Raw genomic sequence first — 19,828 nt, 5'->3', positions numbered from 1 at the left:
AAATAGTTATGTTACCAAAAGTGGGAAGAAAAGGAAACACTTTTAGGAGAATCGCAGCACACGCTAACATCTTTATGCCAAGGCACTATAAGGCACACCCTTACTTTGGGTTGAATCTGTTTCTCTCATGACAGAGTTTCAATGAAGTACTGTTTTTACAAATAATTCATTAATACAACATTACTATTTTGGGAGTCCTAAGTGAAGACTGTTTCCTTTCTGCATGGGTAGACAAGCGTGCTTCTGAGAGAAGAACAGGCTTTTTTCCCTGCCTTTTGGATATTTGTGACTCAGCTCTTAAGGTCACCAGCATATACAGCACGTTCCCAGGCATTTCAGTACTAAGGATTTGCTCTGCGAGAACAGTCATGAAGAATTTATAGTGTGCTAAAACAGATTTTATGCTACGTGTGCTGAATCTTCTCCTCAAATGCTACCTATTAGGACACTTTTGCCTCCCTCATGCATCTTACAAGGCAGCTGGAGGACTGCAGAAGAGGCATTACCTTCTTGAACATTCTGGTGGAGTCTTCACTTATCTGCATGAACCTCATGATCACGTTGTTCAGGTAGATATCGCTCAACGTTGCATGGTCTTTGCTTTCTCTTCTCACTTGGTTCAGGAGTAAATACCAGCAATTCACTGGCGACAAGAGGTTCTGGTCTTTCCTGAGGAGGAGATACACACATGTATTATGTATAGAAATGAAAAAGTTACATTATTAACACAAACATCTTCCTGACATTTACAGTCATAACTTTTTACATAAAAATGGCTGCTTCTGAACAGTCTGTCAATCTGTTCTTGGAATAACTTGGGTTAGGCAAGCTTCAGATCACTCTTTTAAGACATATTCTACAAATCCCATGATGCACAGATACAAAAATATCAAAAAAGCGTAAGAATGCAGAACACTGCAAGCCACCTGAGAGTATAAAAAAATTCTTGCCACAAAGCTTTCAGTTGCTTACAGATGGAGTATATGTAAATATTCAAAATCAATAAAGGTCAGTGCTGAAAGAGTAACAGTAATTAATTTTTGACATTAGAAATAAGTAAGCACTGCAAGAGCATCCCAAATCCTTCATGATTGCAGGTGAAGCTGTTTCACTGCAATGGATTTGTATAACTGCTATAAAAGTAGAAGGAAATATCACAAGCATACATATTCTGGGATCAGCATTCATAAATTCACAGCACTCATAAATACACTGCTACTGCCAATCCCAGATGGTTCAATTACAAGACAAACAGCAGGACTGGACTTCTGCAGTGGTCCAGTTCTGAATTTCGTTGACAGACTTTCTGCATTGGAGGCCCACTCCACGTTTTTAATATTGCAAAAAATGAAATCCCAGATGACTTCTCATTTCTTCTACGCAAATCAAAATAAAGATACATGTAATTCAACAATTGTTTCACAGGCAACAAAAACCTATTTACAAAATTTGCCTTATGATTTTGTTGAAATTTTAATTTCAAGTTTCCCTTGCAACTAAGTGCTCTAGAAACTTGCTGCTCTTTCTTTTTTTCTCTTGCGCAGGGATTTTCCTATAGTCTAAAGGATCAATCACGTCAAGATAAAACAGCCAGAGGTGGTGATGAATTGAGAATTGAGAAACTCCTTGAACTCTTGTTAAATTGTTGTAATAATTAACTATTCTCACTGTTAAAAATGTGCTCTTTAATTCCTCATCTAATTGTCTACCTTTAGCTTTCACTCCCAGAATCAAAGCAACAACGAATGATTAACAGACAAAAGCCTTTTCTTAATCATCAGTGCTTTGCTTTGCTGTGAATCAGAAGTGAGTTAAGGAAACTTCCTCATCTTGTTTGAGATGCACATCTCAACAGTGTTACTCACAGCAAGGAGCTTCAGGGTTTTATCAGCCAGGTCAGCCAACATGAGCAGCCCTGAAGGACCATGCTGATATTACTTGGTCCTCACTGCTTCTGCATGTCCCAAAGGCAATCCTACAGACCTTCCTGCCTGTTCTGGGGAGAACGGTCGGAACAGCATGGGGGACCACCAGTTAAAAGTGATGTTCATTGCAACCTCTTCTCAAAGCAATCTGAGAATTGCAGAACAAACCCGAAGGCAGGACTCCAGTCCTGACCCCTGTGCACATCTGCCAGTCTAGATTTAACACATGTTTAAGAATAAGGAAAGATGTTTGCAGGCACAAAGCAAAAAGATTTTGCCACAAGCTGAACAGAAGCCAGGGCTCTCTCTGAAGTGGTGACATATGCACACGTTGGTTATTTCAGGGAATCATTGAGTCACTTAACTGAATTTTAAGAAATACACGTTATTGCTCTTTGAACTGTGCAAGCTGTATTTGGATTAACCTTTCATTTGCCAGATGTGTTTGGAAAAGACTTTTCTCTGGAAACAAAAGCTCTGTCTGTTTATCTGTAGCACAGCACTGACTGGACAGTGGAAAAAGGTACTTATTTTTCAGTTTTACAAACACAAATCATAGAATCATAAAATCATAGAATCACGAAAACATTTAGGTTGGAAAGGACCTTTAAGAGTCCAACTGTTAACCTAACATTGCCAAGCCCACCACTAAGCCATATCCCTAAGCACCACATGTCCCTGAGCACCACATATCCCTAAGCACCACATCTACATGTCTTTTAAAATACCTCCAGGGATGGTGATTCAACCACTTCCCTGGGCAGCCTGTTCCAATGCTTGACAACCCTTTCAGTGCAGAATTTTTTCCTAATATCCAATCTAAACTTCCCTGGCACAAGTTGAGGCCGTTTCCTCTTGTCCTATCACTTGTTACTTTGGAGAAGAGACCAACCCCCACCTCGCTACAACCTCCTTTCAGGTAGCTGTAGAGAGCGATAAGGTCTCCCCTCAACCTCCTTTTCTCCAGGCTGAACAACACCAGTTGCCTCAGCTGCTCCTCATAGGACTTGTGCTCCAGACCCTTCACCAGCTTCGTTACCCTTCTTTGGACACGCTCCAGCACCTCAATGTCTTTCTTGTAGCGAGGGGCCCAAAACTGAACACAGTATTTGAGGTGGGGCCTGACCAGTGCCGGTACAGGGGGACAATCACTTCCCTAGTCCTGCTGGCCACACTATTTCTGATAGTGTGCCCAGGATGCTGATAGCGTGCCCAGGATGCTGATAGCGTGCCCAGGATGCTGTTGGCCTTCTGGGCCGCGTGGGCACGCTGCCGGCTGATATTCACCCAGCTGTAGACTACCATCCCCCCCCTCCCCCCCCCCCCCCGGTCCTTTTCCTCTGGGCAGCTTTCCAGCCACTCTTCCCCAAGCCTGTAGTGTTGCATGGGGTTTTTGTGACCCAAGTGCAGGACCTGGCACAAAATATTGGTTTATACCCCTAAGCATAACAGAGCCAGGCAAATGCATTCATTAATCAGCTCAAGTCAGGAAAATAACCAGACGAGACTCTGCCAACAAGTAATGCATTTGAAACACTTTAGAAAACATGCTGTGCATGTGTTTTGACAGATACTACCTGACCACTTTTGTTTTGTACACAAGTTACTATGCCATGAAAGGGATACATTAAATTGTAAGCAAGGCATGGCATTCACATCATCTTCATTTTCAGGAATAAGGGTTGTAAAGAGGCAGCACAAGTTAACATGCAACAACAAATCAAAACAGTTTTCTTTCTTAATGCCTTTTTTTGCCAAAATTCCTGTCCCCTTTTTTTTTGGTAATTGTGATTGACCTTTATTTAGACACCTTCAAATACTATCAAGTCCACTGCAACAGATCGCACACAGCTTTCAAGCCCTTTAGGGGCTCTGCGCCTCTTCTAGACACTGGCTGTATTTCAGGTGGTTTAAATTGTGTACGTTAGGCTAGGGATAATACATGTGGAACCTACCTTTTAAGAAACTGGAATCACTTGTCAGAAGCTTACATGAATAATTACGGAGGGCCAAATCAACAAAACAGTATTTAGGCACCCAGCTACCTCCAATTGCAATAAGAACTGCTACACTGCTAAACGGGGGTGGGAATTTTAAATGTGTCTTTGAACCTGGGCTCAATCTAGCAGTGCTCAAAATCAGCAGAAGCAAAGAGTGGCACGGTACTCCAGCAATGGCTAACGTGCGGGTGAGGGGGAAGGAAATCTCTCTTACTTGTATTGCTGATGGTCCTTTGTACTTCTGGTTTTTGCCATGAACCTCTCCGCCAATTTTTCCAAGTTTCGGGAATACTCCATCTCTATTTCTGACTTCTTGCGGAAGAAGTCCTGCAGATCCTGAAGAAGCTGCACTCTCATTTCAGTCTGCTGCTCCAGGCATTTTTGCTGCTCGATGAGTTGAGCTCGGATCTCTAATGAAAGAAGCACATATACACTCAGACCAGTGAAAGCAAATGAGAACCGAGTGTTACCAACCAAAATTACAACACAAAATTACGTCAGCCTCTGCAGCTGCACCAGCTGGATGTGGATTTCAGGTCCTATGGTGGGACACAGCAATGGCAGCTCTCACTTTTGCCACCACACGCTTATGCCCCAGCCCACAGCATCATCCCACCCGCTGTCCATCTCACAAACAGCTATGGTAAGGGCTTAGGACTCTGCTGGGCTCACATGAGCAGAAGACCTGCCTCCCCGTTCCTCTCCCATCCTCTTCCTGGCATTAGCACAACATCTGGCTTGGAGTGATCTCCTTGCAGGAGGTAGTGCGCAACCATTTGAGCAGCAGGTCCTTCTGCTGCCCTGAAAAATGGCAGGCTAAACAAGTACCCTTTGGGCCAGGATCAGCCTGCTGACTGCCAGGTGGACCATCATGGTTGGACCATCATGTACACCATGGGAAGAACCTTGTGATAAACTCTGGAGGCATTATCCACCATAACTGTGCACAAATGAGCTTCCACATCTGCCCCATCTCTGCCAGGGAGGGAACTGTGTACTGTACAAGCCAATATTTTACAGCAAATATAGAGGAAAAAGTTTACCTACATTCAGAGATAGCTATTTCAAAATTCACCCAAAGTTCCAGAGACTGAGGTCTATTTACTAACATAAAACAAAATCAGTCAGTCTAGAAGAGAATATATGCTCACAGCGATCATCTAGAGTAACTGGCAAAAGCTTCCAGATTTCTTACCACTGTATTGTATGCTGTTTGCCATATGTACAATTACAATGTGGTTGGGTTTTTCTTTTAGTTTTTTTTTAGCACTTTTATTTCTTGAGTGCTAAGCAGTTAATCACATTCTGGGAACACTTAGTCTAAAAACATCCCTCTGGTTCTTTTGACAGATTGCTTCATTAGAGTTTTGTAAGCTGCCCAGGCGCACTGTAATCCAACATTGTAGAGTAAATACAAGAGTAAACATTTTGCGACCATAATATATGCATATATTTTTTTTAAACAGCTTAAATGCTGTAACAAGGACTTATCAATAGCAAAATAATATTCCAGAAGAGATGTCCACGTAAATGCAAAATTGTTGTGAATTTTTACGTGATTCCTAATGATGTAACAATGCTGTGGGTAAGATGTTGGAAATCTTAGATGACCCACTGGTTCAAAATAGAAAAGCATTCTAAAAACTACTGCTAACATCACAGGGAACTGCAGTAAGTAGCAATAACATTACAAAAAATTATCTGATGCAGCTAGGAACTAATGCATCCTTACTGATCTTAAACCAGGTACGAAGGCAGAGATCCACTCTGCTGGGCTTCAAATAATGTGTATGCTGAAATAAGGCAGGATGAGCACAGAAAAATGTTAAGCCAGTTTATTTACTGGAGAAGGGAGACACTGCAGTGTTTTCTTCCAGATCTCCTTTGAGCTACCAGCTGCTGGGTTAATCATTAATGAGACCATCCATTTTTATAGTCTGGGAGGTGAACCAAAAAATTCATGGTCTGGTTTTCATTTCATTTCAAATCAGTTTGTTGGAAAAGGACCATGCCTCCAGCAAGGATGAGCCAGTGTAACACAATACTGTATCAATGACATTCATGTACACAGGGAAGAAAAACACATTGAAGCTGGAAGGTTATTAACAGAAACAAAACCCCAAGACTGCTTTTTTGGGTGTCCCCTACTTTTACTACTGCAATCATGAAAAATTCCTGCATATAGGAAACCAGTTGTACAGGTTCACTGATCAGAAGCAGCAATTTGGCCCATAAGCTGGAGTTCTGACTAAATCGAAATCCGTGTACGTGGTCCCTGTACTTTGGCCATCTCACTTGCCCACTACAGATTTTCTACCAGTTACTTTAAAAGCAGAGCTCTGTACAGAGCAACTATATTCTGACTATTTTGTAGGTCAGTGGATCTTGCTGCTATAATTCTTCCTTTTTAGGCCGGCTTTTACCATAGCAACAGGAAAGAGAAAGATTTTAGAAACAGGAATATATGAATAGAGATACAGGAAACAATGAACAAGGGACGACAGATCCAATATGAGAAACTGCATTAGCTTTCTGATGCTGTCTGGATTTCCAGTGGACAGTAGTGGCTTCCTTCAAACTTGTATATTAGAAAACAAAATTGGAGCATGATCTCTGAAAGCTGATGGTGGCTGGAGGTGTCCAAACTCTGAGTAAGGTGGTAAGTTAGGGGTACAGGGGGACTGCAGCCTTAGGAAGGAAGTTCCACAATTTCTGGCTATTTGAATCTCAGCAAGAAGAAAGAACATGCTGGCTCCAAAAGGCTGAGCCTCTGGTCTCCCTGGAAGAGAAAAAGGGGAGATGCACATCCCTCTCATAGCAGCTGACCAGAGTCTGTCCAGAAGAGACTTCAGCATAGCAGTTCTCCTTCCAGTCTTTCAAATCCTTCTGCTCCTGAACTTTTTAATTCTTCTTTTACTAATAATGTGTAATGCCATACTGGCAGGCTGAGGAGATGGCAATGAATAAGAAATCAGATCGGCAAATGTTGTAATTTTCACTTTCTGATAAGAGAAAGCTATGGATTTAAAAAAAAAAAAACAACCCTAACAACCTAACAAAAAAACCCCAACAAACATTAGCATACCATCCAGCCAGTCTGAGTGGCTGTGCGCCACAAAATCACGACTGTTGAAGTACTATTAACTAGCACTGACTACCCATTACCTACTGCTATGGAAAAATACACCAAGGCAACACTATTTTTGACCAATCCACACGTGTGATTTCCCTAGGGTTACAAGGAGCAGCATGGAAAATTGTTGCACTGTATTCAAGGAAATAAATGCCCAATACACCGAGAAGATGCCAAGTTAAAAAACTAGTAGATCCCAAATGCCATAGAGACAGAGACAGGTGCAGCAGGCAACAGAAGGGTGCCTGTCCTTACTCTGTTTTGCTGGCACATTTAAATTCAAAGTCAAACTGATACCAGCTGTAATGGACAATGACATTATCCTATTCTGCTCTGTGGGGTGGCTGATGTCAAATGACTGCCACAACATTTTGTGCCAGGAATAGGAATGTTTAAACCATGGATGAATTAACACCTTCTCCGTACAGCAGCTTTGAGTCTTACTCACTGGTTTTCTAGCCAAGGGCTGGTTCAAAGGGAATTTCGTGCATTTACACTGCAGCTTAAACAGACTGAATTCCACATCAAGTGGAATCCCCCCCCCCGGCCTTGTCCAACATTTGCACACATGACCAAAGCAAGGAAACAGCTAATGTGACTGTAATTGAATCAATAAACTCTGAGTAAAGTTTTATTTCTAAAGATTCTCACATTAAAAATTATTTCAAATTTATGCCCTCATTGACACCATTACTGCATTAAGCGTAAAATTAGGTTTTGTTTGTCGCAGCCTTCAAGATGTAACTCTAACCTTTCATTAAATCTTTATTTTCTTCTGACAAGAGGTTAAATCAGTGCACTATGAAAAAAAAAAAAAAGGAGACAAGATTATAGCTGTTTTGAGAGTTAAGTACAGAGTGGATGAAGCTGAATTACTGACATCACCCAAATCATGATCAGAAATAAACTTGTCAAGGTTACCTCTTTGCCCACAGTACAGTATTACAAATAATGACTTAGCACTGCAGTAATACACCGTATCACCCTGAAGAAGATATGTGTAACCAGTTATAGGCCAGTGCTCCACCTGAAGGCACTTGTGGTGAGATATACTGCAATGATGTGACACACAACGACGATGCTGGCCACACACCAGCAAGGAACAACACTCATCACCTTTGCGTCCACATACACCAAAGCACTAAGCTCCATCAAACATCCCAGAAGGCCACAACAGACCCCCCCCTCCTGGCCTCAGAAGCCGTACACTTTGTCAATACACAGTATTAACCAAATTAACCCACTGCCAGACCAACATTTTGCATGCAGACCGCTGCCCCACCGCAGCACTCCCCACTGCAACGCCCGCATCCCTGCTCTGCGATGCTGCAGTGCTCCTGCTGTGCCACACCAGGCTGTGCCTAGTCTTGCCACCCTTCGGAGAACTTCCAGACCACCATGAACCCTCATTATCAACTCTCAACCAAAGGAATACTAATTAATGCTTCGTGGTGCTGTTACATGTCTGCCGTGAGCCACTTCCCACCTGAGCCGCCCCAAGAGCTGTTGCAGCCTGCCACCTTTAACTCCCCCTTAAGTGGAATTAACTTTTGTGCTCGCATGGTTTTTGGCGTTTGCTCAGAGCTCTGGAAAGTGCTGCAGAGCCAGACAGCTCTCCTTGGTCACCCTCTCGGTTGCACTGTCTCACCCTGCCCGGCAAGGAGCTATATTTAAGTCATGATTACAACATAAAAACTACACAGACACATTAATCCACTGGTATTACTGGATAATAATACAAACAGCCTCAGGGCCCCATCCTGCGAATGATTATGAAAGCAAGCAGCTCGTCAGACCTGTTTGAGAGTACAAATAGGCTCTCACAAGGCATAGTTATATTTGCAGGTTTTATCTGCTCGGGTAACTTCAGACAAAGCCGTATCACCTTCCATCTTTCTTTAAATATCTCCTTCACAAATAAATTAAAATTTTAGATGAGTTTTAAAACATTCAGAAATGTCTCATCAAACGCACTAAGGACAATACAAGGTATCTTAGACTTTGTGTTTCCAAACCATTACAATGAGTTGTTATTTTACCCCAGTGAGCTATCAGCACACAAATCCCTCATGCTCGTATTTACGATATCCAGATCATACTCCATAGGAAAAGATTCAGACCTTAAAATCACCTGGTTACTGACATGCACTTGTAATTAAGCTGATATTGGAGCATTAATCATCTTGCAGTTCCTCCTTGAAGACACTTGTGCCTTACGTGACTCCCACTGCACCCCAGTTACTTAGCGTAAGAATGGCTCACGTCCGAGGCTGCTGCTGGAAGCTGGGGTGCTGCATCGGGGGACTGATCTTTCCAGTTTCATCCCAGCCTTCTGCCTTTGCAAGGAACCTGGTTTTGGCTTCGCTGACGAGATGGGCAGAGCTTTGGTCCAGCTGAATGCAGCTGGCGAACATCTGCAGTTTAGGTTTTGTTTCAGGAAAGTGCTTAGCTCCAGCCCACCGAGGATGCTGCCAGCAGAGAAACCGCAGCAGGAATCCCCGAGGGGGGCCTCTGCAGTTAGTAGTCCTTAACACCATGTCACCCCTAGGGTCAGCGCTCCCACACCTGCTGGGGACGTTGAACTGCCTCTGAGCAGACAAGAAGATAAAAATGATGAGAGGTATCAGCCCTGTGGTGGGTGCTCTGGCCCAGCCGCTGATACTCCTCTCTGACACACACAGCCTACAGGTACTAGTGCTGGGCAAGCTTTTATTTCCCAGAGCCATGGCTAGGAAGCTATTTAAGTGTTTCTATGACAAATGCTAAGGGAAGCTCTGTGGTCAGCAGGGAGTCTGGCTCACGCTCTCTTCCAGGTCCTTGCTGCCATTTTCCCAGACCACAAGCCCTTCAAAAGCCAGGAAATTCCACCAGCCTGACAGCTGATGAGAGATGCTAGGGTGAGGATCTCGCAGGCTGCTGCAGAAATGCCTTTAAATAGATCATAAGCCTGTCCCACAACATTAACTTTCTATGACAGACAGACTAGTGGAAATAACTTCCCTGTGTTCAACATGCAAGTAAGAAGTGTGGCTGCATAGACAGTGATGCCCTTAAGCTTCTGAAGGCAGGACTTTTGTGGACTTTCTTCTACCCCCCAGCGGATTTCACGTAGGACACTGGGCATAGAGCTTTATGCATGTTCCCACTTAAAGTGAAACCTCTGCAATGCACACCCCGGCTCTAAATTTACTGTTTGGCTTCATGCCATTTCCCAGAGAATTCATTTCAGACTTTTTGTTTGTTTGGGTTTTTTTGGGGATGTGGTTGAGGTTGCGTTTGACAGAACACATCTCCAGGCTGTAGTAGCCTGTGGAAATGGAGAGTGAGAATCATGCCTGGTATCCATCTGAAGGGCTGTACAAAGGGTCAGGAATCTGAAGCCCCTGTTGACATCTGTCAACCCCTTTAAAAACCGTAAATCTTGTTCATTAAAGCACTTCGGCATGCTTAAAGATAAAAACAGTCCTTGTGCAGCCATTAGTAGGAAAGCTGGTGTAGAAGCCATTTGCAGGATGAAGACAACTGTTCACAGGTCGCTTCAGTCGTCATGCTGAAACAGAGAGAGCAGAGAAAGATCGAATTCTGTCCTTGCAGCTGCAAACCTTGTTCTACACATTCAAGCAAACACATTCCTACCTGCTGCAGCCACGGCCTGAGCAACAACATGCCCCCAACCAGAATCGTGTAAGTGGGGGATTCCAGTGGACGGGATCCAACAGGGGTGGCTGCATTGGGGCACCTTCCACCTTCCAGTTCTCCTTTAAACGGGAAGACATGTCTAGAAGAGCCAAGAAAACCTCTATACGTAGCTGAAGAAGCTCTTCTTCTTGTTGTTCTTGGACTAACGCCCTCCTGCTATTCACAGCCACAGCTGCTGGTCACTTGGCTGCCTACAGTCCAAGCCTGAATGGAGGGCAGCGTGCCAGCTCACGACTTGGCAGGACACTTCTTGCCACAGCGCTAGTGCCAAGCGACTGTGGGTTTAAGCAGGCAGACTGCCTGCACCACATTTTGAGTGCCACTGCTTCTGCGGCCGCTGCTTCTTTGCACCCATAACTAAGCACTGGCGCTATGTCCTACTTGAGCACGGCATACTTTGTCCTTCTGGTCACAGGAGCTGGGACTCTGAGGACAAAAACTTCTACCCCTTAGAGGAGAGGGAACTTTTGTTTTGTTTGACAGTAAAATCCCAGCTCATCCCAAAACCACTGCCAACCAGAAGAGAAGAGAGCAAAGCACAAGATACCTCCTCTGCCTCAATGGTCTGATGCAAGGTCTTTCACCAGCCTGACTCAGCCCTCACCTCCTGCTGTGGGAGCAGATGCTCTCCTGCAGTCCAACTGCCCCACCTCCAGCAGAGCAAATCAGCTCTGCAAACCACCAGCACACAAAAGAAGAGCGAAGAATCCACATCAAACAAGCCCCCAAACACATTTAAGAAGAACAAAACACACCAGAAGCTAACCCAGCCGCGGCGTTCATGGCAAAGGCCTCTAGCCTTAGAGAGGAAAGATAACGGAAAAAGAGAGAGAGAGGAGTCTGTGGGCATCTTTGTCTGCCAAGCAGACAGGCGATCGTGCCGTAGGTGTCTAAAAACCCATTTAGGCTATCTAAACTGTCAAGATCTACGTGACAACTTATTCTGAAGCTTCTGAAGGATTTATACCATCCGGGATTTTTTATGCTTGTTAAAGCTACCATGAAAAGCTGCCTTTCCTTGCAGACTTAAATTTTGGGCTCTTGAGAAAATTAAAAGGAAACTCAGTATGCCCAAATCTTTCTGCCATTTTTACCAATGAGGTACCTGCCAATAGAAAAGAAAAATGACTCATGGATCTCCTGTGAATAATTATTTGCAGCAATGTCTGGAATGCCGGATTGACAAGAGCACTGCACAAGGAAAAACCATACCCCTTCCTGGCCACAGATTTCTATAAGTCTATTATTTAATTTGGTGATTATAGACCGCTGTGATTGCTCTAATTGGTAGATGAAATGTATCTTTTCTTCTGGTTATTTTCTCTGTATAGGAAATCCTTCCTTTCCAGAACACAGACTGTCTCTTAACCGTTCAAGAGAATTCACCCAGAACATGCTCTATGCTATATCCTTGTTACATGCTTGCTCTTCTGTGTTTAGACTGTAAATTCTATGTTTTAACTAGCACCTAAGGAAATGTTATTTCAGCTACACCATTTTGTAAAGTGGAACAAAAGAACCCCTTCATTTCTAGAGCATTAAAAGCACTTTCAGCATTAACCGATGGTCAAGTTTGCGTCTCCCAGAAAATTCATGTCAGCAAAAGATCAAGGCTTGTAAGTTAAATTATGACCCCCCTGAAATCAATAGAGATTTGTCACTAATATTAGTCATGCTGGGATTAGTGTTTTTACTTAAACTTACAAGAAGCTTATGCCCATCCAATGGACATACTGCTATCAAAGCAGGGCAGTCTTTTTCCCTCTTACATCTAGGCTATGCAACCCTCCCAGGTCACCACGTCTTAGTACCAGAACTTCTGCAGACAGACAGGAGGACTAACCCATAGAGGGAGAAGAAGTGTTTCCTGCTGGTTATGCTCCACAAGTATTGTCAGAACAGGGAAGAGAAAGGCAGGTGTAGCTCAGATCACCCATGTCGGTGCCATTACAGATCAGCCTCAATCTCTTTCGAAACCTTCCCACAAGTTAGTAGCTATAACAAAGATCATTTCCAACAGCAGCGTACGCTGGTGAGTGAAATACTACGTCCCCACCAGGCTCAGCAGGGGCATGCATGAACTCTTTGGAGAGGCTGCATTGATGGCAGTGCGCAGGCGGGCAGGGTGGAGGCGGCCAGGCCAGGGAGCAGCAGAGCTTGGCACACATGTGCCATTGCCACAAGACTGGGACTGCAAGAGAAACCCAGCGTACAAACGGGATGATCTTCGGGGATCAGCAGAGGGGCTGTTCTGAAGTGAACACACCACTGCTGTACAGGTGGGGTGGTTTTACTGCTCCTGAGATGCCGTATCTGTTTTACACAATAAATCAAACTACGAGGTATCATTTTTCTGGGTGACAGTCACTTCTTTTGCTCTTCTGTCGTGGTTTAACTCCAGCCAGCAACTCAGCACCACGCAGCCGCTCGCTCACTCCTCTGCCCCGGTGAGATGGGGGAGAGAATCAGAACAGTAAAAGTGAGAAAACTCATGGGTTGAGATAAAGACAGTTTAATAAGTAAAGCAAAAGTCATGCACGCAAGCAAAGCAAAACAAGGGATTCATTCACTGCTTCCCATGGGCAGGCGGGTGTTCAGCCACCCCCAGGAAAGCAGGGCTCCATCACATGTAAGGGTTACTTGGGGAGCCAAATGCTATCACTCCGAACGTCCCCCCTCTCGTTCTTCTTCCCCCAGCTTTATATACTAAGCATGATGCCACATGGTATGGGATATCCTTTTGGTCATTTGGGGCCAGCTGTCCCAGCTGCATCGACTTCCAGCTGCCTGTGCCCCCCCAAGCCTGTCCACTGGTGGGGTGGTGTGAGGAGCAGAAAAGGCCTCGATTCTGCATAAGCACTGCTCATCAGTAACAAAAACATCCCTGTGTTACCAACACTGTTTCCAGTACAAATCCAAAACACAGCCCCATACTAGATGCGATGAAGAAAATTAACTCTACCCCAGCCAAAACCTGCACATTTCATAGACAAACTGCTGGCAGGTTTTATCTTCCCGTATGTATAACATGCACCTGTTGTGCTTTTATTTCAGGTCACTGGGGCTTAAGAAAAAACACCTTCATAGTTTTGTAGAAATTCCCTACCTGTGAATTCACTATTTTAATGAAGAATTCACAGTATTTGATTTTTAAAAATTAGTACAATAACTAGCCCTTGTTTTGTGCTTTGTTACTTTCTTTTAAAGCCCGAACAGACTTGAGGACATAGTTAGGAAGTTTCCCAGCACTCAGGGCACTGTTTATAGAGCTAATTACCTGTGCAATGAAATAAGCACTGTAATGTGAACCATCACCGAACTTCTGCTGATGTAAAATGACCGTGGGAGTGCAAAGAAGTCAAGAAATGTATTTTAATAAGCATTCCCCAAACCAGTCTGATTTCAATTAAACTTCCAGGCCCAATGCCCCACCTCCCGGGGTATTTTTGAGCCCACAGCCCTAAGCTCCTCAGCTACTAGATGCGGTGGCCAACTGGCCATGGAGTCTCCTTACAGTGGTGTGCAGGCTGCTGCCCTCCAAATTGCTCCTCTGGGATGAGTGATGTACCCGTCAGACTACAGCGACAAAGGGCAAGAAATGGGGAACAAAAGGAGCAGCAGCTGGTAGTCTTAAAGTTGATGGTTCGATGTAAAAACAAATGCTGGCTGTATGCAGGTTTACAGACCCCGGGATCACCATTGTCCACTCTCTACTAAAACGCAGGAAAGCTTGTTAAACAAAGCCATTCTTGCCATGGAGGACTTCTGGATAACCTTTTGTTTCCCACATACAACCACATTTGGTCACTGCTATACTGCTTTTAGCAATTTCCCCTGTAAGCAGCAGCAAAAAGGAGGAAATTGTGAGGCAGACAGAAGACGCAGTAGTCCTCTCCTTTCCCATTTTAATTTGCACTTTGGAGATGGCGTTCTGAGCATGCAGGAGCTGCTGAAGCGCTGGGGAACCGTGAGTCCTGCCTGGCACTGCTTAATTATCTCAATGTGCCAGATTTAGGTCCACTTTTTTCACCCCTCTCTAGCACTCAGAAATTATTGTAGTGTATTTCATGACTCCTCTAATTAACTCATAACTCTTCTAATTAAATTTAGATGGTAAAAAGTATCTAAAACTGATTTCAGACTTCCGCAAGTGCTATGATTTTTCAGTATAATATCCAAGTGCCAGTTAGAAAATAAGATCTGTAGTGAAAGCAAGTTCCTAGTTACCCTGGAAATAATTCAAGGCAACTCCACTCTTTCAGCACCGCAATTTTAGATGCTGTTTCTGCTCCCTGTTTCCTCAAACTCCAAGAGTTTATTTTCTTGAAAGACCATTCAAAGAACATTTCACATCATTCTGCCCTAGCCAAGATTACACAGAAACAAGTAGTCAACTACTAGGTACTGCACCAGTACTTCAACAAACGGCAGATGTATTTCCTCGCTGTAGAGTCTGTGCACTAACCAAAAAATATTTGGTAGCTGCAGCATCTGCATTCAGAAGGCTCTTCTAAAGTTTCTTCGAAGTGCAGAACACAGTACAAAGGCAAGTATGCAGCAGGAAAAAAACCCAGTTTGTCATGATCAGAACAGTAATGAAAACATAATGATCTTAATCAGCTTCCTTACTTGTAAGCTGGGTGAAGCTGGGTTAAATTCCTGCCCTGGCTGCCTCAAGGCTGAGGATGGAGCTCACTCTGGGCAATGCAGCAGTGTCTGCTCTCCGTCAGACACTGCATCACCCATCTGCCAATGCCTCCCTGAAATGACCCCAGGCTTGGTGCAGACACACATCTTTTACCTCCGGAGAAGAAGAAACCTCTCTACCATACAGACGTGAGCACCATTTCATTTTGTTAAATTCTGCCACAATAAAACCCTTCCTTCTTAACATCTCAGGTGGACAGCTGACAAGTGAAAATGTCTGAAGGCTTTTTCTATAAATGAAATGTTGAAAGATGTGTTTTTTCTTGACAAAAAATAAATTATTCTGAACCTCTGGGAAGTGACATAGCTGTTAAGGTGAGAGTTATGCTGGTAGCAGTGCAGGGTAGGAACTCCTGAGCACCAGGACAAGCGGGAAAGCCATGAAATCTGTGCATCAATCAGATACCGCCTCTCCTGCGTATTGATGACTATCACTGCAATGAGACTCAGGAATTAATAACTAGAGAAGATGCGCTCCCTACATCCTGTGAAAATGATTCTCCATGCATGGCACATCTTTAAGAGGTCAGTAAAACATTTTTAGTACAACACACGCGCTGACACATGCCATAAATAAGAGCATCCATTTGACCCAGCCATGACTTTCAGTGACAGCTTTTTAAGTCCCAAGGTGAAGTCATCGTCCAGTTCAGGACAAAAAGGAAACAGCAATTTGTGCTCTGTGTGCCAGGATTTTACCACATCCCTTTTCTGCCCAACCAAGCAAGATACTTTCACTATTGCTCATTTATCTTTAACACATTTAACTCCTAAAAAACACAAATCTCATATATTGAGCAGTTTTGTGGGTTTTTTTTCTAAAACAATTTTGCATTTTTTTTGCTGTGGCAGATCCACGATGCTCCTTTTCTTCACTGAGAAAAACAGCTATGCCACTGTGATGCCTTCAACACCAGTTTTAAACATCCACATCCCATGCTAACTACTCACCTGAGTACATCCTTGTAGTTGCATAAGGTCTTGTCTACTGTAGTCAACCAAGTGGGGCAAAGACACTGTCTTGGGCAACACACCAGAGCTGCACAGTCTGGTTTAGTTGCTGGCACACGTCTGGGCACAGTGTTAGTCCCTGCCCATGAGCACCCTCCTTGCTGGCACCGGCTGTGCAGGGCTCAGGGGACAGCACGGACCGGGGACTGTCCCCATCACCCTGCATCGGTGAGGTGTCCCTGTGGCAGTGGGGGACTGGAGGTCCTCCTTCACCCATTCAGTGCTGAGTGAAGGATGGTGTCTACCACCCAATAATTCTTTGAACTAAATTGTATCACCATGCTTCATATTTCTTGCAAAGATTTATCTGTACCAATGCAAGCCTTGCTGGGGAATATGTCTGTCAGACCAGGTGGACCTTGATCCGTATCATTTTTCAGTAGAGACGTGGCCACACAGCCTAAGTCTGCGAATGGAAAGTCCCAGAATGTGATTAGCAGTCCTCTGAGCATGACTATGATAGTATCCAAAAATATATTTCGGTGTCTTGTCTAAATTTCACATAGCAAATAATACTGAATTTGATTCACAGATGATTTGAGAAACATGACAACATCATATTCTGGGAATGAAGAAAATAGTTTTGTATGCAAAACTTTGAGTAGAAAAAGTTAGTGTTTTTACTAATTAAACAAAACAATAACCCCTATCATGATGGAAGAACAACTTCTGTCTGCGGGGAAGCTTAAAAAATGTAAAATGATAATCACCATGTGGGTTGATTCTAACAATCAAACAAATAGTAGTAGTAACAGCCAGGTGGTTTTATGTCACCAAATAAATAAGATGATAAAAATTCTGCCAAGCTTCAAATAGATTTGTTTGTGTACTACTCTGATTTGGTAAAAGATACAATTTCTAAGTGAGAAAATAAAATGTCTGTCTCAAAGGAAGGTTTTCTGACAAGTTTGAACCCAATTACTCAGAGCTCCAAATTCCACTAACAGCAGCTGGGAAAAAACAAATCCTTCAGTGTCACAGTGCAGATCCTTTGTTCCATTTTCCTGCTACAGGGAAGTATTAATTGGATTGTGGACTGCATTTAATTAAATGTACCTTCAGTTATTACAGTAGGAGGAGAAGAAAGCCCTCCTCCCCCCACCAAATTCCTAGTAATGGGAATAGAAAAAAAAAAGTCCACCATGAGACTGTTTGTAGGTTAACATTTCTCACTTACTCAACAGTAAAATGCAGAATAGTATCTGCTAGAAAGTGAACTTTGGGCTAAAATTCCAGCTCCCCTGGAAACAATCTTCAATCTGTTAGAAATTAAAAAAAAAAAAATCACTCTTTTTTTTAATGAGATGAAATATCAGAACCTCAAAAGTTGAAGTTGATGATTTGTAGAACCCACTATTTGCATCATCTTCCTACATTAATTCACTGGTTTGTCTATTCTGCAAATGACTCTCTCCAAGAGACACAGGGGTGGTTAGGGTCTCCGGCAAGGCTCTGATGACTGCTCTGTGGAAGCAAAGACACCGAGAACAGTTAGAGGAAATAGATGTGCCACTTAGGGCACTTCCAGTGTAAGTCCAAGGGATGAATCCTTCATATGCTACTTAGTTCAGGATCCCTTCATAAAAAAAAAAAAAGGCCGTAAAAACCCTATTATTGTCTATGTTTTTAGCCTAGCTCCACCTGGAAGTAGGCGTAGACATTCTGGTAGCAAAAGCTGTGCTGGAGTGAGTAAAGGAGAAGGGCTGCAATGGGCAGGGCAGGAGCAGTAGCTCCCAGGCCCTTTCTGGGGCTAAGCTGAAATAGAACCTGAGCCACTTAATTTCCATATGTATAAAGTGCTAGCTCTGAGAGGCACATCAGCAGCCATAGCAGGTGGATGGCTAAGTGGTAACCTGCAGAAGTAGTTATGCATTATTCTGGGAAAAAAAATGTAGTTTGGTAATTCACAGAAAGCGGTGCGCGACTTAGTGAAGAAATCAAAAGATGTGACACCTATGATGGAGAAATCTCCATCCTGTAAAAAGCCGATCCTCCAGACATGAGCAAAAAAATAGGGGAGCTTTTGGAAAGAATAAATGTAGTAAACACAGATATCAACTGGGGAAAAAATCAAGGGTACTTGAAAGGACAAACCAGACATGCCAGCAAGCAGCATGAGTCTCATAGGCTTCTGACAATTTGCCAAAGGAGGCTTTATCCTCAGTTAAGGATGACAGGAATACTCTAAATACTCCCGATACTGGTTTTACAACAGTGCTAAATTTCCAAATCTTACCTTAGGCCTGCTCTTTTTTCCTGAAACAAAGATGAGCTAGAGTCAGCTGGGAATACTGGGAAACGAGCTGAAACAAAAGGACAAACTAAGGAGGAAAAAGTAATGAGGTGTGGGCAGTATACACCCACTCAGCCTGGACGAACCCAGGGGTGCAATGCCCAAACCGCTGACAAGAACATGTTCCCCCTCCCTGAAAGTGGCTGCTGTGACCAACGGGCTGGAGAGCATCTCCGGGAAAGGGGCAGGGGGAGCAGAGAGATGCCAGCACATTCTACGCAAGAGAATCATTACTTCTCCGTCAAACAAGCTACTGAAGCTCTCCTCCGAAATACTTACAAAAGTAGATTGAGAGATAAGGAGAAACCAGGGCAGTTCCCGGAGAAGAAAACTGCACGGTGGCAAGCTATTAGAGTTACTCAAGCTTATCAACAGATAGTGGATAGCTGAAACCCAATTGACCTTCAGTTTCAAGTTACCTGCAGTCCTTAGCCTCAAATTATTCTATTCCCGTTCCATTTAAAATCTATCAACAAACCTTAAAGGGCACAAAAAATATAAGATAACCTGGTTAAAAAGAATTTAACCTTTCCAGTTTCTGCAAAACCTGCATTTTTGGCCATAGCTTCTTTCCTGCACCTAGTCTGTCAAAGTACAGACAGAGTGTTTACTGAAGGATCAGTCTTATCCTCTCTACCTGGATATGCATTTTCACCTTAGCGTCAATCTACTGTTTTACCACTTTGGTGGTAATCTGTCATAATCCAGCCATGTAAAAATCATGAAGAAATGAAGGTTACACTTGAATGAAGTTCAGGTCATCCTAGTTGACTCCATACATGCATCACAGACATCCGACAAGTCTAAAAATGTAGATTAGTTATGTCCAAACTGGAGATATCTGAAAGACCTCCTTGGCAGCTTCTCTATCCAACAACCACCATGTCACAACTAGCTGCACCCTCCAGAAGACAGTCATCTATAATCCAGCTTCTACTTCCAATTTACTATATGCCCGTGCAGTGCTGAACAAAGTGCCAAGCACAGATGTAACTACAGGCAGTAACACAACACACATCAAACACTAATGGTGAAGCCATGGCAGTCTTTAGTCGACTCA

The 19,828-nt window shown here is 43.5% G+C and overlaps 1 protein-coding gene across 2 annotated transcripts in view; it reads right to left on the bottom strand.

The window, feature by feature from the left end:
* Positions 1-19,828, bottom strand: part of SRGAP1 (SLIT-ROBO Rho GTPase activating protein 1) — a 159,942-nt gene that overhangs the window by 75,109 nt on the left and 65,005 nt on the right. For both annotated transcript variants that reach the window (XM_082498459.1, XM_082498460.1), the window contains exons 2-3: positions 4,140-4,335; positions 507-669 (exon numbers count right to left, since the gene is read on the bottom strand). In XM_082498459.1, the coding sequence (XP_082354585.1) occupies positions 507-669; positions 4,140-4,335 (359 nt within the window). The remainder of the gene's footprint in view (positions 1-506; positions 670-4,139; positions 4,336-19,828) is intronic.

This window comes from Vanellus vanellus (genome assembly GCF_965231255.1).
Source record: "Vanellus vanellus genome assembly, chromosome: 1".
NCBI classification, from domain to species: domain Eukaryota; kingdom Metazoa; phylum Chordata; class Aves; order Charadriiformes; family Charadriidae; genus Vanellus; species Vanellus vanellus.
Note: the sequence above shows the minus strand (reverse complement) of the source record. Positions and strands in the feature narration are given on the sequence as shown.